Source organism: Garra rufa, chromosome 6 (genome assembly GCF_049309525.1).
Source record: "Garra rufa chromosome 6, GarRuf1.0, whole genome shotgun sequence".
Classification (NCBI taxonomy): domain Eukaryota; kingdom Metazoa; phylum Chordata; class Actinopteri; order Cypriniformes; family Cyprinidae; genus Garra; species Garra rufa.
The window spans coordinates 15,191,730-15,218,941 of NC_133366.1; the positions used below are offsets into that span (position 1 = coordinate 15,191,730).

Below are 27,212 nucleotides of genomic sequence, written 5' to 3' on the forward strand. Positions count from 1 at the left end.
AATAGAAAGTTAAATAGAACAGCATTCATTTGAAACAGAAATCTTTGTAACATTATGAACATCTTTACTGTCAATTTTGATCAGTCTAATTCTGACTTGCTGAGCAAAAGTGCTAATTTCCTTCCAAAAAAGAAAAAGAAATCTTCCTGACCCCATGATTTGAGTCCCACCTCTCCTGATGGGATCAACTCCAAAAGGAAATAAGAAGAAGAATTAAGACAGGAAATTAATATTGGGGGCACGTAAACGAATAGAATTAAAAAGGCACGCACACACAGACAAATCAGGCACACATTAAACATTTAGTGAAAATCTACAAAGCAAAAATAAACACATACGTAAAACATTATAGTTCAGCTGTTAGATTAACAAACTAAGCCCCCCTCCCCGCAGCCCCATCAGTGTTGTTACCTCATTAAAGCCAAATCAAGGTAATGGATCAGTCCATCTCGGACCCCAGGAGAGTGGCTTTGATGTTGAGTAGAGCATGGAGACCTAAAAGAGAGAGGACAGAGAGACTGTGAGATTTCGCCATGCGGCATGACTAACATGGCAAACGCCCACGACCGACTTCACACATGAGTGCACACACAGAACAATCATTTACAGGCATGTACAGACCTATACATCATTGTGCATGCATTCATGTGCACTGTCATACATATGTGCATAGCTTTAAAATGTTTTGGCTTATTTGCTACTGACAGCGTACACACACAGACACACACACACACACACACACACACACACACACACACACACACACACACACACACACACACACACACACACACACACACACACACACACATACATCTGTGTGTGCATATTAGATGTGAAGAGTTCATTGGCATGCTTATTATACGCATTTGAAATCTACAAATCATTTATCACTACTAGATTAGACATTTTGTTTTGACATTTGAACTGTCTGTGATTTAACATTTGTTTCTAGAGTGAAGAGGTCATTTAGATGTAGGGGAGCAAAATGTGTCCATTGCTGTTCTCATGCTTTGATGCAGTAGATGTTAGATCTGGGTGTTAGAACTGTGGTTCATACTTTTTCTACCTTCTTTCTCTTAATCTTTATTCCCTTTATCCAAACTTTAACAGGTTACTATGGTGAAAAGAAAAAAAAACTTAACTTTGAATTTGTCAGTTTGTCTGAAAGCAAGAAGAATACAAGAAAAATTGAGCTTTTAAAACATTGAGATTTAAAAAAAAATGACTGTACAAGCAAATTCTCTTCTCTTTCTTTGACATACTGTATGTACTGTTGAAACCGCTTATGAACTGTAAATATAACCTACTGATATCCTATTATAATGTGATTGCAGGATGACCATTCCATGTTCTTCCAGTTTGGTCCCTCGATAGAGCAGCAAGCATCTGTCATGCTTAACATAATGGAGGAATATGACTGGTACATATTCTCCATCGTCACCACCTACTACCCTGGATACCAGGACTTTGTCAATCGGGTAAGAAGTTGTCACTATTTAATTATTTAACTTCAGTTTAACTGTTAATTTGAGCAGCTTTAGTAATAAACTGAATGTCAGGTCAACTTTTAGCTCATCCAAACCTGTCTACAGTCGTGGCCAAAAGTTTTGAGAATGACACAAATATTAGTTTTCACAAAGTTTGCTGCTAAACTGCTTTTAGATCTTTGTTTCAGTTGTTTCTGTGATGTATTGAAATATATTTACAAGCACTTCATACGTTTCAAAGGCTTTTATCGACAATTACATGACATTTATGCAAGGAGTCAGTATTTGCAGTGTTGGCCCTTCTTTTTCAGGACCTCTGCAATTCGACTGGGCATGCTCTCAATCAACTTCTGGGCCAAATCCTGACTGATAGCAACCCATTCTTTCATAATCACTTCTTGGAGTTTGTCAGAATTAGAGGGTTTATGTTTGTCCACCCGCCTCTTGAGGATTGACCACAAGTTCTCAATGGGATTAAGATCTGGGGAGTTTCCAGGCCATGGACCCAAAATTTCAACGTTTTGGTCCCCGAGCCACTTAGTTATCACTTTTGCCTTACGGCACGGTGCTTCATCGTGCTGGAAAATGCATTGTTCTTCACCAAACTGTTGTTGGATTGTTGGAAGAAGTTGCTGTTGGAGGGTGTTTTGGTACCATTCTTTATTCATGGCTGTGTTTTTGGGCAAAATTGTGAGTGAGCCCACTCCCTTGGATGAGAAGCAACCCCACACATGAATGGTCTCAGGATGCTTTACTGTTGGCATGACACAGGACTGATGGTAGCGCTCACCTTTTCTTCTCCGGACAAGCCTTTTACCAGATGCCCCAAACAATCGGAAAGAAGCTTCATCGGAGAATATGACTTTGCCCCAGTCCTCAGCAGTCCATTCGCCATACTTTTTGCAGAAGATCAATCTGTCCCTGATGTTTTTTTTGGAGAGAAGTGGCTTCTTTGCTGCCCTTCTTGACACCAGGCCATCTTCCAAAAGTCTTGGCCTCACTGTGCGTGCAGATGCGCTCACACCTGCCTGCTGCCATTCCTGAGCAAGCTCTGCACTGGTGGCACTCCGATCCGGCAGCTGAATCCTCTTTAGGAGACGATCCTGGCGCTTGCTGGACTTTCTTGGACGCCCTGAAGCCTTCTTAACAAGAATTGAACCTCTTTCCTTTAAGTTCTTGATGATCCTATAAATTGTTGATTTAGGTGCAATCTTAGTAGCCACAATCTCCTTGCCTGTGAAGCCATTTTATGCAACGCAATGATGGCTGCACGCGTTTCTTTGCAGGTCACCATGGTTAACAATGGAAGAACAATGATTTCAAGCATCACCCTCCTCTTAACATGTCAAGTCTGCCATTCTAACCCAATCAGCCTGACATAATGATCTCCAGCCTTGTGCTCGTCAACATTCTCACCTGAGTTAACAAGACGATTACTGAAATGATCTCAGCAGGTCCTTTAATGACAGCAATGAAATGCAGTGGAAAGTTTTTTTCGGGATTAAGTTAATTTTCATGGCAAAGAAGGACTATGCAATTCATCTGATCACTCTTCATAACATTCTGGAGTATATGCAAATTGCTATTATAAAAACTTAAGCAGCAACTTTTCCAATTTCCAATATTTATGTAATTCTCAAAACTTTTGGCCACGACTGTATGTGCATGATTCAAGTAACCTTAAAAATAAAACATGAATCAGTTCAGTTGTTATTTTATATTACAGGGATAGTTCGCCCAAAAATGAAAATTAACTCAAGCCATTAACTCAAATTAACTTATTTACTCAAGCCATTCCCTCAAGCCGTCCTAAGTGTATATGACTTTCTTCTTTCAGACGAATACAACTGGAGTTAAATTAAAAATATCCTGACTCTTCCAAGCTTTATAATGGAAGTGAACGGGTGTTGAGAATTTAAAGCAAAATAAAGTGCATCCATCCATCATAAAAAGTACTCCACATAACTCTGGGGTGTTAATAAAGGCCTTCTGAAGTGAAACGATGCGACTGTGTAAAAAAAACAAAAACATTCATGTTTTAAACTGAGTAGATGTTTCTAACTGTCGTAGATGCATTCACGAAAGTGTGGCATTTCAGTGGATGACTGTTACGGCCTATAGCCATTTTAAAGCTCGTTAAATTATACCATTACACAAATGACACAGGCCGAACATATCAAAGAGTCACAACGTCTGATGTGAATTTTGTGACGCCTCCATTTATTTCAAGTAAACAAAATTCAACTCAAACATTCAAATAACAAACACAAGAATTCACAAAGAATGTTTCACAAACCAAACCAAACAAATCATGATAAAGTAATAATGTCAGTTAACGGGTAGGAGCACTAAGGAACAGAACGCCTGACTCCACCTGTTCTCGGAGTAAAGTTCTTACCTGACTCCCGCATAGAAAATAAAACAGGTGAATCTTCCAGACAGCTGCTTCCCTCGCTCAGCTCTTACTAACTAAACACAAAACGTGAGCTAACAAACAAATGCGCTACCCGCTACTGATGACGGAACAAAGGATCACATCTTAAATAACAAAGTTACAAATTAAACCCAAGCATAGAAAACAAAACAAAATATAGCCCCCAAAGATGCGAGGAAAAAGGCGCCCTCGAGAACAATAGAGAGCAGAAAGAGAGAGCCCCGCCATTGTCGCCTCGCAGCCTATTTATCTGGAATCCCCGATGACGTCACGCGACTCTCAGGAATAGGGACTCCCCCTCAACGCCACCTAGGGACTCAGACACAAATGTCACACAGAGACGCGTAACAATGACGTAGGACAGGTGCATGCTGTCCCACAGAGGAGAAAACAAAACAATACACCAGTCACTAATTTGAAGTACAAAACGAGGATTTGTAAAGAAAAATGTCAGAGGATTTCAATATAAGCCAGGAAAAGGTTTTCCTTTGCTGCAAACAAAACTTGGTTCTCGCGAGACTAGCGTATTCTCACCGGAGCTTACGCTACGCTTACATCCTACGGCATCTGCTGGAGTGCCACCTAAAGTTTTAAATATGGATATTTTTATGATGGATGGATGCACTTTATTGGACTTCAACATCTTGACACTTATTCACTGCCATTATAAAGCTTGGAAGAGCCAGGACATTTTTTTTATATAACTCTGATTGTTTTCATCTGATAGAAAAAAAGTCATATACACCTAGGATGGCTTGAAGGTGAGTAAATCATGAGGTAATTTTTCATTTTTTTGGTGAACTATCGATCACTTTAAGCTTAGAAGACTGCAGGAACTCATCAAACATAGTGTATATGCTAGCTAAATATATATTTACATATACACTACCTTTCAATATTTTGGAGTTGGTTAGAAGTTTTTTTGCAAAAAGTCACTTATGCTCAGCAAGGCTGCATTCATTTGCACAGTGATATTGTGAATTAATATTAAAATGTTTTAAAATGTAATTTATTCCTGTGATTTTTTTCAATATTGGTAATAATAAAATCTTTATTATTAGTATTGAAAACAACTGTATTGCTTAATATTTTTGAGGAAACAGTGATTCACTTTTCCCAGGATCCTTAAATAGAGAGAACAGCATTTATTTAAAAGATAAATATTTTGTAACAGTGTTTATAAAAGACTTTGCTGTCACTTTTGATTATTTTAATGTATCCTTGCTGAATAAAAGTATTTATTTCTTTAAAAATATATATATATATATAATCTATATTTCCAAACCTGCACTTTTGAACAGTATTGTATATATGTGTGTTGTTGTTATTACATTTATTCATTATTTCAAAGTTATGTTTAACACAGAGAGTTTAAAGGGATAGTTCACCCAAAAATGAAAATTCTGTCAATAATTACTCACCCTCATGTCGTTCCAAACCTGTAAGACCTTTGTTCATCTTCGGAACACAAATTAGGACATTTTTGATGAAATCCGAGAGCTTTCTGACCCTCTGTAGACAGCAAGGGTACTACCATGTTTAAGACCCAGAAAGGTACCTAGAACATTGACAAAATAGTCTATGTGACATCAGTGGTTCAGTTGTAATTTTATGAAGCTACGGGAATACTTTTTGCATGCAAAAAACCCCCAAAATAACGGTCTTTTTTCAACAATTCTTCTCCTTGGCGTCACCCTAGCGCCATTTTGGAGGGGAGAAGAATTGTTAAATAAAGTAGTTTTTTTTTTCCCGCACAAAAAAGTTTTCTGGGCCTTGAATGTGGTAGTACCCTTGCTGTCTATGGAGGGATCAAAATTATCTTAATTTGTGTTCTGAAGACGAACAAAGGTCTTACGGGTTTGGAGCAACATGGTAAGTAATTAATGACAGAATTTTCATTTATGGGTAAACTAACCCTTTAACAATCATTCCCTAAATTTTATTTCTGAAGAAATGCAGAGTGCTGCACAAAAGCATTGCTGTGTGGTTGCTGTGTTGTTTGCATGTTTTTAGCATGTTGCTATATGTTTGCAAGGGTGGGTACCAGGCCTTGCTAGGTGATTTCTAGTGTATTTTGAGTGGTTGAGAAAAACACATCTCTGTTTAAATGGCTCATATTCATAATCCCACCAAAACAATCCATTCAGAACCTGCTCTTGTTTATCAAATCACTGAAATGCATCATCAGGGTCTATAAACACTTACCTATCCAGAGCTGCACCAATTTGGCCAAATTGAGATGGGGATCTCGAGAAACCCCAGACTGCTGTTTGCTTCACTGCCCCTAATTCAGGAAACTCTAGATGGTTCGGTTCACACCCTAATACCGTCGCTCTAACTCCCGCTGGGGCGCCAGCCGCTGCAGTTCGAGTCTCTTTCATCATCAGGAGTTTGCCAATGCTCCTGTCTCAACTAATGCTCTCTTCCTCTCCTCTATCTTCTGTATGCTGAGGCTTCTGTCAAAACTAATACACCCGTCCTTTCCCTTATTTTCAGTATACATCACTCTATAGGAACTAATGCTACATCCCTCACCAATTTTAAGTCTTATTGTTTTTGATTTCAAGGCATAGTTCAGTCAGAAATGAAAATTGTGTCATCGTTTTACTGACCCTTATGTCATTTTCAACCCATGTGATAACAGAAAAAAGGTTGTGTGCGAGATAGAAAAGTCAAGTGGGTTTGGAATGACATGTGGGTGAGTAAATGATGAGTAGTGGGATTTTCTCTGTTACCATCTTTCTGTTCATTCATCACACGTTTCTCATGTGCCTTTAGCCTTGTATACAAACCCTATAATAGTTGTGTTGACCCTTTTAATTCATGCCAGCAAAACATCCTCTTAAGAACAAGGTTATTATTGTTGACTAAAACTAGAAATATTAAAAATATTCTGTCAATTAAAATAGAGCTGAAATAAAAGATAAATATTAAATAGAGAACATTGAATTACTATTTGTTAAGTTTAAGTTGAACTGAAAATAAATAAAAACAAAATGTACATATATATACAGTCAAGCCCGAAATTATTCAAACCCCTGGCAAATTCTGACTTAAAGTTACTTTTATTCAACCAGCAAGTTTTTTTTTTAATAGAAATGACACAGACGTCTCCCAGAAGATAATAAGACGATGTACAAGAGGCATCATTGTGGAAAAAATGATTACTTTTTTATTATTTTTATTTGCATTTGAACAAACAGTGGCATGTCCAAACTTATTTATGCCCTTCTCAATAATCAATAGAAAAGCCTTTATTGGCTATTACAGCAATCAAACGCTTCCTATAATTGCTGACCAACTTTTTGCATGTCTCCACTGGTATTTTTGCCCATTCATCTTAGCGATGAGCTCCAACTCTTTCAGGTTGGTCCTTGCCATCACCCTGATCTTTAGCTCCCTCCACAGATTCTCAATTGGATTGAAGTCAGGACTCTATTAATAATAGTATTAATATTACTTTGCACTGTAGCCACTGGAACTTCAAAACATTTAGATATGGTCTTATAGCCCTTTCCTGATTTGTGAGCAGCTACAATGTGCAGCCGCAGGTCCTCAGTGAGCTCCTTTGTCTTAGCCATGACTGTCCACAAACCAACAGCGAGAGCTTCTGTTTTTCACCTGTTGAGTTGATTGAAACAGCGGTTCCCAATGAATCAGGGTAATTAGGATGCTTTAGAACAGCTTGGACTATTTGGAATGGTATAGAACTTTGGATTTTCCCATAGACTATGACAGTTTGCAAAGGGTATGAATAATTTTGGACATGCCACTTTTTGTTCAAATGTAAATAAAAGCTGAGAAATATTTTTTCCACAATGATGCGTCTTGTACAGTTGTGGCCAAAAGTTTTGAGAATTACATACAATATTGGAAATTGGAAAAGTTGCTGCTTAAGTTTTTATAATAGCAATTTGCATATACTCCAGAATGTTATGAAGAGTGATCAGATGAATTGCATAGTCCTTCTTTGCCATGAAAATTAGCTTAATCCCCAAAAAAACTTTCCACTGCATTTCATTGCTGTCATTAAAGGACCTGCTGAGATCATTTCAGTAATCGTCTTGTTAATGCTGCGTTCACACCGCACACTTTGTCTGTGTCAGGCAACGCTCCCAACGCATCTAGTTTGACGCATGTACGTTGAAGCTTGCAACGCTTGCTTTTTGATGCGTTCACACCGCACACGTCAGGCAACGCTCTGTCCCTCAGACTCCTCCACCGCTTTTTGCACACTTCCCCTGAATAAACCATGGCAAACTAGTAGGGACTGGACATTTTGGAATCTTCTCATGACCATGTTTCGCTAGCTAACGAAATGGAAAATAATTACGTTGAGAAAAGATTTGACCCGACATCCCGATCTCTTCAGCAATCTTCATCCAAGCAAGTTCCTTTTCATTCCTAACTTTATACAACAACGAGGACGGATCATACAATTCTCTGCGATTGCAGACGGCTACAATGAGCTTTTGTCTTCCATTGTTGAAAATGTAATTTTTCTGCTCCCGCTTCATTCAAGATACGTGTGGTGAAGTCACTACAGTGAGACGCTTGGTTGACGCACTGCATCAAGTGTGTCAAGTCCGTCAAAAGTTCAGCTAGCTGAACTTCTGCGTTGCTTGTGTTTGCTGCGTTGACGCTTGAAACGCAGGTAACGCTTGAAAAGTTGACGGATCCAACGCACACAACGCACCGCAGAGCCTCTGACGGACCTCTGACGGACTCAACCATAGACTTTACATGTAATCTTGCCGCAACTGACGCTGACGTTTTGGGCGGTGTGAACGCACCATAACTCAGGTGAGAATGTTGAGGAGCACAAGGCTGGAGATCATTATGTCAGGCTGATTGGGTTAGAATGGCAGACTTGACATGTTAAAAGGAGGGTGATGCTTGAAATCATTGTTCTTCCATTGTTAACCATGGTGACCTGCAAAAAAATGCGTGCAGCCATCATTGCGTTGCATAAAAATGGCTTCACAGGCAAGGATATTGTGGCTACTAAGATTGCACCTAAATCACCAATTTATAGGATCATCAAGAACTTCAAGGAAAGAGGTACAATTCTTGTTAAGAAGGCTTCAGGGTGTCCAAGAAAGTCCAGCAAGCGCCAGGATCGTCTCCTAAAGAGGATTCAGCTGCGGGATCGGAGTGCCACCAGTGCAGAGCTTGCTCAGGAATGGCAGCAGGCAGGTGTGAGCGCATCTGCACGCACAGTGAGGCCAAGACTTTTGGAAGATGGCCTGGTGTCAAGAAGGGCAGCAAAGAAGCCACTTCTCTCCAAAAAAAACATCAGGGACAGATTGATCTTCTGCAAAAAGTATGGCGAATGGACTGCTGAGGACTGGGGCAAAGTCATATTCTCCGATGAAGCCTCTTTCCGATTGTTTGGGGCATCTGGAAAAAGGCTTGTCCGGAGACGAAAAGGTGAGCGCTACCATCAGTCCTGTGTCATGCCAACAGTAAAGCATCCTGAGACAGTTTGGTGAAAAACAATGCATTTTCCAGCACGATGGAGCACCGTGCCATAAGGCAAAAGTAATAACTAAGTGGCTCGGGGACCAAAACGTTGAAATTTTGGGTCCATGGCCTGGAAACTCCCCAGATCTTAATCCCATTGAGAACTTGTGGTCATTCCTCAAGAGGCGGGTGGACAAACAAAAACCCACTAATTCTGACAAACTGCAAGAAGTGATTATGAAAGAATGGGATGCTATCAGTCAGGATTTGGCCCAGAAGTTGATTGAGAGCATGCCCAGTCGAATTGCAGAGGTCCTGAAAAAGAAGGGCCAACACTGCAAATACTGACTCTTTGCATAAATGTCATGTAATTGTCGATAAAAGCCTTTGAAACGTATGAAGTGCTTGTAATTATATTTCAGTACATCACAGAAACAACTGAAACAAAGATCTAAAAGAAGTTTAGCAGGAAACTTTGTGAAAACTAATATTTGTGTCATTCTCTAAACTTTTGGCCACGACTGTACATCGTCTTATTATCTTTTGTAAGAAACCTATCTAATTTCTGGTCAAAAAAAAAAAAACTTGCTGGTTGAATAAAAGTAACTTTAAGTCAGAATTTGCCAGGGGTATGAATAATTTCGGGCTTGACTGTATATACACTGCCATTCAAAAGTTTGGGATCAATATGATTTTTTCATGGTTTTTAAGGATGTTTCTTATGCACATCAAGGCTGCATTATTTGATTAAACTGAAAAACTGTAATATTGTGAAATATTATTTCAATTTAAGGTAACTGTGTTCTATGTGAATATATTTTAATATGTATTTATTCCTGTGATCAAAGCTAAATTTTCAGCATCATTACTCCAGTCTTTAGAAATCATTCTAATATGCTGATTTATGATCAATGTTGAAAACAGTTGTGCTGCTTATTATTTTTATGGAGCATGTGATCATTTTTTAAACCTAAATACTAATATTTAAAAAGAACAAAAACTAATAAAAATGACAAAGGCACATATCAATATTACTATAAAGTAAATGAAAATTACTAAAAATCTACACAATAAAAGTTAATAATAATTGTTAATAAATACTAAAATAACACTGCTTTAATAATGCGTATAGTCAACGTAGAAATGCCATATATTACTGTATATTGGCTCAACTGGGAAGCAGTGGCTTTGACTTACTGTTGCCACAGACCTCCTAAATTTGTGTCTGGCCCACAGTGCTGTGGATAAAGTTCCTAAATACACTGTGCAATGGTCAGAACCGTGTACTTTGACTTCCACTGTACTTTCAGTAATTCTCCAAATCAGGAGCAACCTCAGGGCGATGCTCTGCTTATTGAGGAGGCTCATGCAGCAGGCTCTTGATGTTCTTGCAGGTGTACAGCAGGCAGGTGTTTGATGTTCTACCAGTGAGACCAGTGCCAGGCTTTATGTTGTTGTCTGCTGGGGAGGAACTCTGGTTGAGGCGATTCTAAAAGCTTGAACAAATTGTGTCCAGTGTTGTTACTCTGCTCTCCAGCCACACTGACATCTGTTTCTTGTGCCTCCTATCTGTGGCCCTTCATCTTCTGCAACATCCTGAGTTGCTGCAGTACCCGCGCTATCATAATCTTGCACTTTGCGCTTTGTAAATGACAGTGGAAATACCTTGATATTTAAATGAGGAATTCACAATGTATCAGGAAAACATCAGTTATCAGCCAAGATTAGATTTTTTTAAATTAATTTATTGAAAAATGCATTCTAATTTCTCCAGATTTTATGTTTAGATAACTTTTGACACCATTAAACAATCGCTAAACTAAATTTTATGGGTCTGGCTTCCGGTCTCATCCACGTCCAGCTATTTTTGGCTGTACAGCACAGCTCATTTTGCTGCTTGATATTGCAAATTGGTGTGTGTAACCCCTCACACCAGGGTCCCACCGCACCCGCTCCGAGCGGGTCTCGAACCCGGGTCTCCGGCACGGGAGGCGGACGCACTAACAAGGAGGCTAAAGGCTGCAACCTCTAGCGTCAGTCGCTAGTGCGTCTCTTGAGATCGGGGAGTGAGGTTTACCTGCACAGCACCTACTAGCTGGCCTCCGTTACATTTGTAATGCAAATAGTTTTACCATTTAATGCACATTGTTATTCTTTTTAAAATGATTGATTTTAGTGAACTTTTAGTTAACTTTTTTAGACTAAATTGTATAGAAATTAAACATCAATCTTTTTTTTTTTTTTTTGGTTATCGGCATATCAATAATTAGCAGTTTATCAACATTGGCTAAAATTAACTATAGTATGAACCAGTAATAAACTAAAACTAAAACTGCAACTATTAAAAATCATATTTGGTAACTGAAATAATTCTGAAATAAAATAAAATATGAATAAAATTTAGATGAAAAACTTAAAGGGATAGTTCACCCAAAATAAAAAATGTCATCATTTACTTATCCTCAACCTGTTTCTTTTTTCTGATGAACACAAATGCTACTGTAGGTAATCAAACAGTTGCTCATCCCCATTGACTTCCATAGTATGGAAAAAAATATAATGGAAGTCAATGGCTGCCAGCAACTGTTTGATTACCAACATATCAAATATCTTCTTTTGTGTTAAACAGAAGAAAGAAATTCATGAAGGTTTAGAACATCATGACAGTGAGTAAATGACCACAAAAATTTTATTTTTGGGTGAGGTATCCCTTTAAGAAATGTAAGAGACTTTTAAGAAAGCTGTATAGAAGTGTAAAAAAAAAAAGCTAATAAAAATGACAAAAACATATAACAAAAAAATTACTGGAACTCAAACTAAAAACAAAATATAAAATATAATCTAATTCAAAATTAATTAATAAGTAAATTTTACTAATGAAAATTAATGGAGGAAAGTCACGTGAGAGGAGGCAGTGCCTCAATCGCAATATGATTGGATATGACTAGTTATGATTGGCTGTGATTGGTTCATGTGATAAATCCCGCCTCCTGTGTTCGTTAACGTTCCTCGATTGCGAATCAGTCTGAATGAACAATATAATGGTGCACATGGGAAGACTAGTTTAAAAAAAAAGTATATAGACAACTCACACACATAGATATAACCACTTTGTTAAAATAAGGCTTAATAAAGACATGAAAATCTGTGGAAGTTTTTAGTGAGTAATCAGTTTGGTTAAATTTAAAGTAAATCTGTTTCTGTGACTAATATTTACAGAGCATTGATGACTGATGATCCGAAAACTTCAAAAATAGTTCAATTAAATAAAAAGTAAATTAATAAAAAGAATAGCTGAACATACGCTCACAAATAAAATATGTTGTTTAAATTGTTACTGCCTTGAGTTATTATTTTGGACTTAATGAGATTCATTCTTGGATTTAATGAATAGAATATTGATTACATTGTACCTGTAAAAATATAAATGAGAATTGTTTTAGTGCAAGTAGCCTAATGTTTATTTAACTAAGAACACGTGACTGGGACATTAATTGATTAAAACATGATAAAAAAAAACAAAAACTGAAGCACAAAATCAGTCATAAGGGTAATTTTTTTTTTTTTTTACAGTTATATATTGTCCGAGATACAACTATTTAAATATCTAAAATCTAAGGGTGCAAAAAAACTAAATATTGAGAGAATAAAAGTAAAGTTGTCTTAGCTACTAATTAAAAATTAAGTTTTGATATATTTACGGTAGGAAATTTACAAAATATTTTTATGGAACATGGTCTTTACTCAATATCCTAATGATTTTTGGCATAAAAGTAAATAATTTGACCCATACAATGTATTGTTGGCTTAAAGTTGCAACTTAAGGTTTTGTGGTCACATATAGTGATCATTCAGTACTATGGAATTGAAATGTAAAAGTATCAGTGTACCAGGGACCATCACAGTCATTTTTTGTAGGTTTACCCCCGTGGTACCGGATGCTCACACTACACTTGACTGCATGTGTGTAATGATACTGTCAGTGCAATTTGCAAGTCTGTCAAATTGGCTGGAAATATTGTGCAATACAGAAATGTGCATCATCAGAAATGTGGATAGGATAATTTCATCTTCCTCTAGTTCTGACTGCAGTAGATTATAATGGAAAGCATCTCTGTGGACCTGTGTTTGAACAATTTGTTATGAGGAAATGCAGTTTAATTTCACTCTGTCTCCTCAGACAGAACAGAGCAGAACATTTCGGTGCATTTGAAATGTGGGTTAGGTTTGCTTCATTACAAATCATAGAGAGAAAAAAAAGTTTGCTGGGCTGGTATCTGGAAGAAGTGCATGATGGGAACTTCACTTTTTATGATTAGTGTTTTCATTTATTCCTTTAAATGAAAATTTAGCTTTCCCTTTCTGTTTCTCTTTGTCTTTTTGGGCAGTTTTCTTTTTAAACTCTCTCTTCTCTTCTCTCTAAAGAACAAAAGCGAACCGTTTTGGGAGAGCTGGAGGCAGCAGGAGGGTGTTACGGGACATGCCGTTTTTCATCTTTCTTTGTCTGTTTTGCCTTCATCCAGATCCGGAGCACAGTCGAGAACAGTTTTGTTGGCTGGGAGCTAGAAGAGGTGCTGCTGTTGGACATGTCAGTTGATGATGGCGACTCAAAGATCCAGAACCAGATGAAGAAGCTCCAAAGTCCTGTTATACTTCTGTACTGCACTAAAGAAGAAGCCATGACCATTTTTGAGGTGGCACATTCTGTCGGCCTCACTGGTTACGGTTACACCTGGATTGTACCATCTCTGGTGACAGGGGATGCAGATAATGTACCCAGCGTCTTTCCAACAGGTAAGAAAAGAAGAATTTGGATTAAAATTTGGATTACACTGTAAAAAATAGTTGTAAATATTTCATAGTTGTAAATAAATATTGGAGTATTTTTTATAAGAAAATACATTTTCAGTTTTTCTGCTTCCAAATGTCATGCTTAATTCAGTGTTACATGATGTTTCTTTGTGTTTGTTTTCAAAATTTAATGTTAAATTAAATAGTTTTTACACCATTTTTGTCAGTGTATCAAAATATTTGAGATGATCTAATCTTTGTAAAATCTTAAAATAATTTCAGTTTTTATACCGTACATTATAATGTTGTGATACCAATTAATTTTATTCAGGTTTTAATTGAATTTTAGACTACATTGTTTATTTTTTTATATAAACAGTTTTTTTTTTATTATTGGCCATCGATAATTAACAACTTAACAGTTTTATTATTATTATTATTATTATTATTATTATCTATAATATGAACCAGTATTGTTATTGTTAAAACTGTAACTATTAAAATAGTTTTTGGTAATTAAAATTCAGAAAAATAGTAAAAATATTTTAGTTGAGTGTATATATAAATACACTCACTTGCATGTATATATTTACAAAAAATATGTTATGTTTATATATTAAATGTGTGTGTATATATATTACAGATTAAATGCATTCAAAATAAAAGGTTTGTATACATAATATATGTGTGCTGTGTATATTTGTTATGTATATCTAAATACACACACATGCATGTATATATTTAAGAGAAATATGTTACGTTTATATATCAAATATATTTATATATACAATATAAATTATATGACTATAAATATACACACAATACACAAACTTTTATTTTGGATGCGATTAATCACAATTAATCGTTGCCCAGCACTAAAAAAAAAATAAATATTATAATATTATATATATATATATATATATATATATATATATATATATATATATATATATAATTACAAAAACATCAAAAAATTGTAAAGTATCAGATGATTGTCTGAATTATTTCAGATGATTGTTTCAAATACTGAATCTACACTTCTTTTATCTCAGGTTTGATCTCTGTTTCCTACGATGAGTGGGACTATGGACTGGAGGCTCGAGTGCGTGATGCTGTAGCCATAATCGCCATGGCAACCTCCACAATGATGCTGGATCGGGGTCCTCACACGCTGCTTAAGTCTGGATGCCACGGCACACCTGACAAGAAAGGCAGCAAGTCAGGAAACCCCAACGAGGTGCTGAGGTGAGTCAGGCTTAGCGGGGTGCCAGGGTTCAAACACTGACATCTGGGGTCTGCAATCATACACGTACACAGGCAGTCTTGCTGGCATACACACACTTACAACACCTGCTCAGGAGGGTTTCTGAACTAATGGAGTGTTTTGAAAAGGGTAAAGAGCCATAGACAGGTGCACAAACATACTGTACACGCATACGTACACACCATGGTTGGATGCTGTAGGTACTATAAGAGACAGATCTTTAAATTACATTTTACTGGTGAACTGACATACAGTACTGTTAAAAAAATTGGGGTCAGTAAGAATTTTTTCTTTTGAAAGAAATGTAATACTTTTGTTCAGCAGGGGTAGAGTTTGCACTCGATATTCATGAAAGAATCCTAAAAAACATGCATCACAGTTTCCACAAAAATATTAAGCATTAAGCATAATAAGTCATCCAATATGTTCATGTCTTTCTTTCTTCAGTCGTAAAGAAATTATGATTTTTGAGGTAAACATTTCAGGATTTTTCTCCATATAGTGGACTTCAATTGTGCCCTAAGTTTGAACTTTCAAAATGCAGTTTAAACGCAGCTTCAAACTATCCCAAATGCAGTTGTAAACAATCCCAGCTGAGAAAGAAGGGTCTTATCTAGCGAAACGATATTATTATTATTTATTTTCAATTACGATTTATATTTTTTAACCTCAAACTCCCGGTTGAAGACAGTTAGGGTCGTCTACAACTCATCTCATTTTCTCCCTTAACTTCAAAATCGTCCTACATCGCTGTTTTACCTTTTTTTGCATGTTCACTTTGCAAACACTGAATTGGTACTATTGCAGTGATGTAGGATGATTTTGAAATGTTTTTTGAAGTTGAGGGAGAAAATAAGATGAGAGTTTTTCGACATACACTGTCTTGAACCAGAAAAAAACAGTTCAGGCAGAGCAAGACAAGGCAAGCGTTTGAGGGTTAAAAAGTACATAAATTGTAATAAAAAAATAAAAAAAATCGTTTCGCTAGATAAGACCCTTCTTCTTCAGCTGGGACATTTACAATTGCATTTGGGATCTTTTGAAGCTGCATTTAAACTTCCTTTTGGAAGTTCAAACTCGGGGCACCATAAAATGTCCACTATATGGAGAAAAATCCTGAAATGTTTTCCTCAAAATATTCTTAATGACTGAAGAAAGAAAGACATGAACATCTTGGATGACAAGGGGGTGAGTACATTATCTGTAAATGTTTGTTCTAGAAGTGAACTTCTATTTTAAGAGCGTAGTCAAAACAGGCAGGGTCAAAATACCAGCAAACAGTAACATCCAAGGCAAGGCAAAAAGAAAAATCCATAAAACAGGCAATGGTCAGGGCAGGCAGCTATCGATGAAAAACAAAGGAACAGTCCAGGGTCAAAACATAAAAAAGGCAAGGAATGTGACAAGACTGGGCAAGGAAAACAAGAAACCACTTGGTAGAGTCCGTAATAGCAAAACAATACTTCACAATGTAAGTGTGTTTGAGTGCAACATTTATAGTCCTCCTGATTAGAAACAGGTGACAGTTCACCTAACAAGGGGTTATGGGAAATGGAGTATGAGAGGCAAAGTTGATGCAGATGTCTAAAGATGAATGTGAAAAACGACAGAGGTTGGATTTGTGATAACAGGAACAAGTTACTTTAAATTGTTAGGATTTTTCGCAATATTAATATTTTTCCTGAATTTTTTATTTTAATAAATGGTGCATTAAATTATGCTGTTTTAAATGTTCTAATTTTGCTTTGGAGGTGCACTGGGCGTACATCATATACAGCACAGAACTATGTGTTTTGCATGCTTGATATAAAATAAATACATAAATAATTAATCATACTTACAAATTGTGAACCAGAGGCACAAGATGGTCCAAATGAATGTGGGTACATCTGGGTATTTTAAACTCAGCAAGATTTGAGAAGTAGTTGCCAGTAAATGATGGGAACACGATGAAAGGTTAGAGTTATACTGCTGCATCACTGTAAAATTAATTTTAACCACTGAAACTTAGGAAATAATAGTTTTATTTATAAAAATTACTGTTCAAAATACACTTTATTCTTAATATTGTGTTCTTACCTGATTATTACCTGATATTTGAACCCTTTCCAACAATGACTGTGTGATTTTGAGGACAACTGAGGGACTTATATGCAACTATTACAAAAAAAGATGCATCTCAAAATCATACAGTCATTGTTGGAAAGGGTTCAAATACACAAAAATGCTGAAATACCAAAACATTTTTGAGTCCTGAAGGATTTTTCTGAAGAACAGGACAAACACGGGACTCATGAACAACTATCACTAAGCAAAAAAAAATCATTCAGGCAACAACACAGTATTAAGAATCAAGTGTATGAAAACTTTTGAATGTTTATAAATTTAACTATTATTTTCTCTTGTGGCCTATATGTAAACATCTTTTATGTGAAATATCGTATTCAGGTCAGTACGAAATAAAAAATAACACGCATTTTGTATGATCCCTATTATTTTGGCAATATAATTAACATTTTGCAGATTCTGCAAGGTAAATTTTTAACCACCGTATAATGAAAATGTAGTGCAAAAATGCTTTAGTTTATAATGATCCTGCATTTATTTGTGGAGTCATGAATTTAAAATCATGTTGTCTGGTGATCCGTCTCTCCTAACCATTTGGGATTGGATCAGCCAATTGGATCCTAATAGCAGGTGTAAAGAGAGTCCTAGATTGAGCAACATTCTATAATAGCCATACTGTAGCTTTAACACCTGCTAGAGAAAGAGCGAGTGAGAGTGACAAATGGACAACAAAAGAGAAAAAGAGAGTATATTACTGGTAATGTGGGTCTGCTGTAGCTCCTCGCTGAAGCGTCTGGCACAGAGCACCTTTCACTTTTCTTTCCCCATTATGTCTCCTCTGACATTCAGCCCGCGCCCACGTGTCTGTACCGGCCCGGCTGTTATTTTCATCTTAGAAACATAAATATCCATTGTAATACAAAAGTGAGCTTTTCATCTGAACTGCTCTGTTCTCTCTTGTACTGTTATTTGACATTTACTATTGAGGGGCATTGATTCCTAAGTATTAATTAGCGTTTAGGCTCGGTCACACTCTCTTTTAGCCAGTCATTTGATCTGCTGGTGAGGAGTTAATTGAATGCTCGAGGCAGAGCAGGATTAGGAAGCCGAATGGAACAACAGTGGGAGCCTGGCCTCTCTCTCTCTTTCTCTCTTTTCTGCGTCGAGTTTTCTCTCTTTCTTCCTGTCTTCCTGTCCCCTCCCTTGATTAACTCTCACGCACATACAAACATAAGGCAGAGGAGGATAATTGTAACACTTTTGGGTTTTTGCTCATTGATCCAGGGAACATTTAGCCTAAAGCTTCACAATTTTGCCACAAACATTGTTGACACATCAGCAATCATTACCTGCGTCAATTAAATCTATTACCTTATTGAACTGGATACCATTACACACAAGTGCATTGTTACCTGTCACCTAGACTGGTAATTGTAGGCTCTCTAATTCGTCTTTTAATGTAATAAACTTTAAACCCCAGAGACAATCTCGAAATGCAACAGTGATAAATTAAAATCTACCTCTCATCCAGACTTTAATATGAACAGTTGTGGCACACGTATGCTGGGCTCCCTCTGTGTATTCGTCATGTGCCAATTTCAGCAGAACAGACGTTGGACTCACCTAGTTTAGAAGAGACTGTTACAGTTGTGTACTGTATACTGTATAGACCATTAATACCATATCAGGCCCAAAAACAACCAAATGTGACCCTGGACCACAAAACCAGCCATAAGGTATAACAGTTAATGTTTGTTAAGATAAAACAATATTTGGCCGAGATACAACTATTTGAAAATCTGGAATCTGAGCAGTGGCGATTTCTTTAAGACTGCAAGGGAAGCTCAGCTTCCCCTATAATGTCACAAAATTAATGGTCAAATTACGTACTATTGTATTAACATTTTATTGACTAAAAATGCGTTAGAAAACGTTCATCTCAAAGACGAGTTCGTTCAGAATCAGTTAGATATAGCAGGTCGGCTGACTTGATATTTTTCTCATACATTCCCGTAGCGTCACAGTGCATTTCCCCATTGAAGCCCAGCGTCCATTGACTTCAATGGGGCTGCTTTGAACGTTTTTTTTCAGTGCTTTGAAACTAGACGGTCATTGGATAAACGCTGCGATTATGTCCCGCCCACGGACGCTCAGCATCTCTGGGGGTGAATGAGGAGTGGGCTGGCCTGGACTCCGAGCTTCTGCGTGATGATTGGAAGGTCTGTCGAAAGATTGCATCTCCTTTTGACTGACAGCGATTTTGTACTATAAGGAATCGCTGAAGCTATTCGCGCTCAGTCCCATCGTGGATTTCTCAAGTTCAGTCAAAATAAAAACTGCTGCAACCTATTTCTTTATATTTGCTTGGCGAAATTGCTTGATTTTCATCATACATTTCACACAATTATACACCACATTCCTTGTTTCACTTTTACAGAGTTTAATATTTTTTTTAGATCGTTCATTCATTCATTCATATAGTAGGCTAGGCTAGCGTCGTGGGTGAAACTGCACACGAAAAGTCACTGGAAAAGACGCCTAGTTGGTACGACAGGGTCACAGACCATTTTCTTGAAAAGGAACGTAGGGCAGAATTTACTTTTAAATAAATAGACAATTTTATGATGTAGGCCGAAAATGAGCTTCCCCTATTTGACAGACCAGTAGCCGCCACTGAATCTGAGGGTGCAAAACAATCAAGATACTGAGAAAACATCTTTAAATTTGTCCAAATACAGTTCTTAGTAATGCATCATTTTTGACCCATACAATGTATTTTTTGGCTTTTGCTACAAATATACCCGTACTACTTAATATTGGGTTTGTGGTCCAGGGTCACAAATTTTAAATCATGTATGATTTAATTCATTTTAAACTCAATTGCATTAGACTTTTAACTGATAGATTGTTCACTTGAAATAGTTTGTCAAAAAATATTACCAAACCTGTAATATTTACCAAATCAGTGTATTAGAATGATTTCTAAAGGATGATTACTGAAGACTGGAGTAATGGCTGCTGAAACTCCACTTTGCATCACAGGAATAAATTAAATTTTAAAATATATAAACTAGAAAACATACAGTGGAGATCAAAATTAGAGAACAACCTGCAATTTCCTAAATGTCAAGGTCACTGCTTAGTTCTATTTGAAGTTATACTAACAGAAGTAGAAGGGCAGTTTTTAGGCATATTTAATGAATGAAATGTATTCTGAAGCACAGTATAAAAACTTACAGATACTACCAAGTTATTGGTGTTAATCTGGCAACTGGTGCTAATTTTCTTAATTATATGTCAAACCCTATTTAAAGGAACCGTATGTAGGATTGCGGCCAAAACTGGTACTGCAATCACTTTCAAAATACTGTAGAACGGTGTATCCCCTCCCGCTCCCCCCTGACTCGAGGTTGCCAGCTAAGCTGCAGGAGTAGGCTGCTAGTGCTACAAGGAGCTTCAAGTGACGAGTCCTACACAGTAATTTGTTTTTCTTCTGTTAATTATGTTTATGCTTCACAAGAGATGTTTTGCGAACTAATTATGTATCGCAAAATTTTACAGATGGCGATTAGCCAAATATTTCGTAAAGATGTACTGTAATACCACATTTCAGTCGGAACATAGATTGTTTTCATACCCTGCTAGTGGTGCGATATAAAGCTTTTTATGAACGCATTTTGCACGACCAACCGTGGGAAATCCACTGTGTACGGAAGCAAAGTTAGCCAAACATAGATGAATCTTAGCTGTCCAGGAGAAAATTACCAACGATGGCGTCTATCTTCAAATTCTTCTCCGTTTTCAGCCGACTCCATCTTTCAAAGGCATATCCTATACAAATCCTATTTTTATTTCGGACTTTGTCACGACGTATTTCGGATTCATAACGAGGTCTTTTAGGTTTCGTAACGTTATACATGTTTTATCCGACACGTTCGTATAGCCGCAGCTGTAACAGAGCTGGCAACCCGGATCACAAAACTCTACTGACTTCGTGATTGGTAGATAGCTGGAGGGTGGCGCCTCAGACCAAAACACAAAATGACAACAATAACATCAGTTGAGGGCTGCAACTCTCACTTTTAAATGACAATATCCTGGCCGGACCACTGTTGTCAGTGATATAAGTATTTGAAATGAACATGATTTCTTAATGTCTAGTGACATGTCAGGGCCATTTTATGATTAACTGACATAAATTTCTTACATACGGTTCCTTTAACTGGCAGCATTCTTCCAATTTTCACTGAGTTTGCAAGATGGCAAACGGTTGTCCACATAAGACAAATGCACAAAAATGACAGGACAATGTGTCAATGGGTAATCGGTTCAGCACTGTAGCTGGAATTGCTTGCCAGTTCAGTGCTGTACAGGGTAACGGTGTGTTCACACGGGGCGCAAGCGTCAACGCTTCCCATTGACTTTGAATGGGTGACGACAAGCTTTGCCGAAAGGAATTGTGGATCCGTCGGCGGCGCTTCACTCGCGTTGCTCGTGGCAGAAGTTGAGAAATTTTCAACTTCTGCCGCGAGCAACGCCAGTGAAGCGCCGCGTCAGCCAATCAGATCGCTCTATGCAAATACAGTGGCCAGGCGGCAGCCAATCACGTTCATCCTGTTCAAGAGCAGCATTTCATTGGCTGACGCTGCTATGACCATAAACGTCAGCCACGCCTTCCGTTAAGCGTTGACGCTTACGCCCCGTGTGAACACACCGTAAGGATCTGTCTTGGCATGTTTACAAGAAGTCGGACTGAAAGTGCACTCTCCAGTGACCAAACCTCTCATCAGCAGAAAGAATCAATAGGCTAAGCTCACCTTTGCTGAGGAGCATGTGTGGAGACAGGAGAACTAGTTCAAAGTTAGTGAAAGCAAGTTTAGTTTATTTAGGAAACATTTTGTTTGGCGTCAAACTGGGGAAAGACTGATGCTAAAGTACATAAAGAAGTCAGTGAAAAGTGGAGAAGGAAGTGTCATGGTTTGGGGGATGTTTTTTCCAGCAGGAGTTGGGTAGATTGAATACAAATGTTTACCAGATCATCCTTCAGTAACATGCAGTTCCTTCCTTGCAAGCATCTCCTAATCAACCTGTGATTTTCATGCAAGACAATGCCCCCATCACACTGCAAAATAGGTTCCTTGAAGCTATGAACACTGAAATAATGAAATTTCTGGGCCAGAGTCCTGATCTACATCTGATTGAAAGTCTCTAGAAAATCCTTAACGACAAAGTTATGGCTAAGAAACACACTACAGTTACCAAGGTATAAAAGAATGTAGAAGAGTGGATGAAGATCACACAAGCGCAGTGTAAGAAACTAGTGATGTTCTGCAGCCGCAGATGTGCTGAAATCATTCAAAGCAAGGGCATATACACTTCCTACTAATTTCCGACAGCTGTGACCCTCTAAAATTTTAGTTGTAATCTTTTTTCGTGCTACATAGTTTGCTAATTTTAATCACTGCCTTGGATATTTCATCAAACATGTTAGGAGAACAGTGCTACAGCTAATATTCCTTCAAATTATGAGTGATGAAGATTAACAATATGAAGAATGAAGGTTAACAAAAGTTCTCTGATTTTAATCCCCACTGTATAGTAATATTATTTCACAGTATTACTGTTTTTACTTTGCTTTTTATCGAAGAAATGCAGCCTTGGTGAGTGTAAGAGACTTCTTTTCTTTTGCTGCATTTATTAAAACATTATTTATAGTACTTATTGAGCATTTCAGTTATTCCTGCTCTCCCCAACAATGTCTTCATTCATCTGTTTTTTTTAAAGGTGCCATAGAATGCATTGAGAGAATATTTTAAATTGTTCTCTGATATCTACATAGAAGGTATTTTGGCATAGGAAAGGGCAAAAAATCTCCAGAAATGGTTTTACAGGTCCATTTACAACCCTAGCATTTGCCCCTGGAATGAAATGCTCTGTTATTTGGAAGCTTCATGAATATTAATGAGCTCTGCTCTGATTGGCTGTTTCACAGAGCTCAATAGCTCGCACATGGATAAAAATATATATTTAATCAGGAGCTCTAGCCGCTTTTCTAATATGCGGTTTGTTGAATCTGCCGTTTTGAATCGCCGACATTTTAGTCTCATTGCAGTGATCCATGTGCTCTGTGTAACGTTATAATGCAGAGGGAGTGCTTCTTAGCCTACCACACAAGTTGAGCTGCTCATCAATGATTCTCAAGATCTGTAAATCATTCGCCATCATCAGGCAGTTATTTCTCCATCATTCACCATCATCAGCGCAGGCATCTCTCTGTTTATGTGGTAAGTGAAATTCTATGTATTGCAATGTAACAGGCTAGCGCTAGCATTAAGCTAACCGTGTCCCTTCTGTGGCTTGCCTTGTTTTACTCAGAGCCATACAGAGAGATGTATGGCTCTGGTTTTACTGATGTACTGACGTTACCGATGATTGGGCGATGCAAATGTTGGAGGCGTAACTATTAGTGATGGGAAGTTCGGATCATTTTACCGACTCGGATCTTTGAGTCTCCTTCAGCAAAATGAACGAATCTTTTTTCGAGTCATTTCGTTCATTTTACTAAAATATAATTAAATAATAATTAAAAAGCTACGTGTTACTTCCATAACACATGTACTGCTTGTACAAACATTGATTACACTATAAACAAGACAAAACTATAATACTATTAGAAAAAGAAAAGTTTAATTCATTGTTTACCTGGGTCTTCAGTCTATGATTAGCTCCCTCACCTCTATCTGTACAGGTTTGAGCAGAGCCATATAAAAAGAGAGTTGCGACACGCTTTGATCTCGCCGCCGCACGGTCACGTGGTTCATGGAGCTCTCAATAGTTCCAAACAGCTCCGCGCTGTCAATGTGTTTGAATGGAGTTAAATAAGATAGACAGCAGTTTTACTATATTTGCAGCAATTTCGAGTAATTATTAACACATAATGTGCATTGATTGTGTATTGATAACTTCTCTGAATACCCTTTACAATCGCATTTTATTCTGGGGAGTGATAAAGAGACATAATTAATATGTTCTCATACTCTTTGGCAGTCAAATGTGACCAAACACCTTAAGTGTAACTTTTATTCAATTAAATAACTGTAATATATATAGTTAAGTTCTATTTAGTAAATATTTTGAGGAGGGTTTTTTTGTACTTAATATGTGCAATAATGATCCTGACCATTTAAAAGATAACATTTTCTAATATAGTATTTAGCTTACAGTTAGTGTAATATTTAAGGTTAAATACATCTGCATGTGTATTTGGACATGATCAAACACTTTTTTTATACAGTATGTTTCGATTTAACGATTTAATGTTAAATAAAAAAAAAAGTAATTTACTCTTGTTTTATGATATTCAAATATACAACATAAGTGAATATTATAAAAGGCAAGCAAAAATGGCATTTAACATAATAGAAAAGATGAAAATAATGTTTAAAAAACACAAGTCAACGAATTGCATTCAGCATACATTTTTATCGTGTTTCTTGAATGCAGTCTTTACTGAAACTCATTCAACCTCCTACAGTGAGAGAAAGATTGCAGAAAGACTAAAAACATAAAAATATGACAACTAGTATCTGGTTATGGTCGCTATTACGGTGTTTCTCACGTTATCCAGCTGCATTTACAGTTTAACTGTTTATTTTTTAACGATAAACATTAACTATAACACGCTTCATAAAACACCACTATTGGCCAGTTTTTCGAGAGGTCAACTGATGCGTTAAAATGTAAAGAAATGCAGTAATTTCTTCAATATACTTGCGACTGTGCTTGAGAAGCGCTGAAATGAATGGGCTTCAATGGAGGAGCTATTGGTTGTTTGGAACTATTGACCGCTCCATGACACGCTTTACTTCCGCATTCCTCAGTTCCTATGGAAGCCTATGGGAGTGTCGCAACTCTCTTTTTATATGGCTCTGGGTTTGAGTCGTTCGTTCATCACGTGACAGCCCTATACGCTTTACCTATGCTGCCTGAGCCGGAAACAGAATTGATTAGTTCATCTCTCGAGTCATCGGGTTTGAGTCGTTCGTTCATCACGTGACAGCCCTATACGCTTTACCTATGCTGCCTGAGCCGGAAACAGAATTGATTAGTTCATTTCTCGAGTCTTCGGGTTTGAGTCGTTCGTTCATAGTTGCGCAATTGCGCATGCGCGACTGAACGAATCACTCCCGAGACGACTCGTTCTTCCCGAGTCACATTAAAGATTCGTTCAAAATCGACCCATCACTAGTAACTATTAACAATCTCTGGAAAGTTTCGTAACAGTCAGTGTTATGTTGGAATTGACCTATTTTTCGGTGGTCTTTTGCAAATACTAGATTTATATAAGAAGGAGGAAACGATGGTCTTTGAGACTCATGGTATGTCATGTCCATGTACTGAACTGTTATTATTTAACTATGCCAAGGTAAATTCAGTTTTCCATTCTATGGCACCTTTAAGGTTTTTGTCTGTTTACTTCCTTCTAAAAGATTCTTTCTCATTTTTATTTTGAGCTCTTATTTTATACAGTTGTCTACAAAGTGTTGCAGGGCTGGTTAGCAGTAAAACATTCAGCAATCCTCAGATCACTTAATTCTGCCATCTCTGAAAACACTTTAAAATATTCAATGCTAATTTTAGAAGCTGTTTTCTAAGGCATGTATGTAAAAGAGCACTTAATTCCAGTGCTTAGCTTGGACGTGGGCCAGTCAATAACGCATTGCATACAAATGCGGCATCGATCATTAATAAAACATAACGGTTAAGGTTTGATTTAAATGTTAAATTAAACATTTATAATGTTTCCGGAACTGCATGTGTAGCCCAGAGAGGACATTATGAAGACATATAGCTGTGTTGTTGCAAAAAGCTTTGTTTGTTTAGATGAAGGAAGCAAGTTATTAAGTGAAAAAAAAAAAAACAGTTTTATGTAATTTGTGAATGGTGGATTTACAACAATTACACAGCGGACATAGTATCTGGAAGAACAAGAAGGTTGTACTTGTGTAATTAGGCGGATGTGTTAGGCTAGCCTTTAGAGTCGCTGAAGTGGATTTTTGAATTGGATGATGAGAAGATAAGGACGCTAATATCTTCAGAACACACAAAATATGGAACAGAAGGAGAAAAAGTAGCTGTAAGTACAAAATGGAGAAAATAGTTTTGTTTAGAGTCCTCTGAGAGTGCAGGCTCCTCAATCACCTGCAGTGCACACCTGGGACCTCACATATACGTGCACATGCACACACAGGAAGCTTTTGAATGACAGCGTTATGAGGTGGGCTGAATGAGAAGCACCGGACCCTGTAACCCCTCGAGGACTCTAATGATCCGTTTCCACCATAATGGAGACGATTTAAATGGCATTCCAAGATTCTATATTATCATTCTGGAACACCCACCATGCTCTGCGGTGGATCTGTCAGCGATGATGGAGGGCTTTTCAGCTGGATGGGTCATGATCTGTGATGGTTAAGGGCCTGAGACAGCCTCAAGGGGTTCCTCTGAAGGTCAGCTGAAGGTTTTGGCATGGTTGTAGAAGGTTAGATGAGATACATGTATCCTATAAAGGTTGAGAGCAGGGTTAAATGAGGTTATGTGTACTTATCTCAGATAAATTGATTGCAAGGACATGTGTTGGTTATTCTTGCGAAAAAATAAATAATTGATTTTATTCGGGTCATGGTTTCATTTTAATGATTAA

At 37.4% G+C, this 27,212-nt stretch overlaps 1 protein-coding gene across 1 annotated transcript in view; it reads left to right on the plus strand.

Moving 5' to 3' along the window:
* Positions 1–13,937: 13,937 nt before the first annotated feature.
* grin2bb (glutamate receptor, ionotropic, N-methyl D-aspartate 2B, genome duplicate b) overlaps positions 13,938–27,212 on the plus strand; it is a 57,099-nt gene continuing 43,824 nt past the window's right edge. The window contains exons 1-2 of the mRNA XM_073842772.1: positions 13,938–14,181; positions 15,231–15,423. Coding sequence (XP_073698873.1) covers positions 13,974–14,181; positions 15,231–15,423 — 401 coding nt within the window. The 5' untranslated portion in view covers positions 13,938–13,973. The remainder of the gene's footprint in view (positions 14,182–15,230; positions 15,424–27,212) is intronic.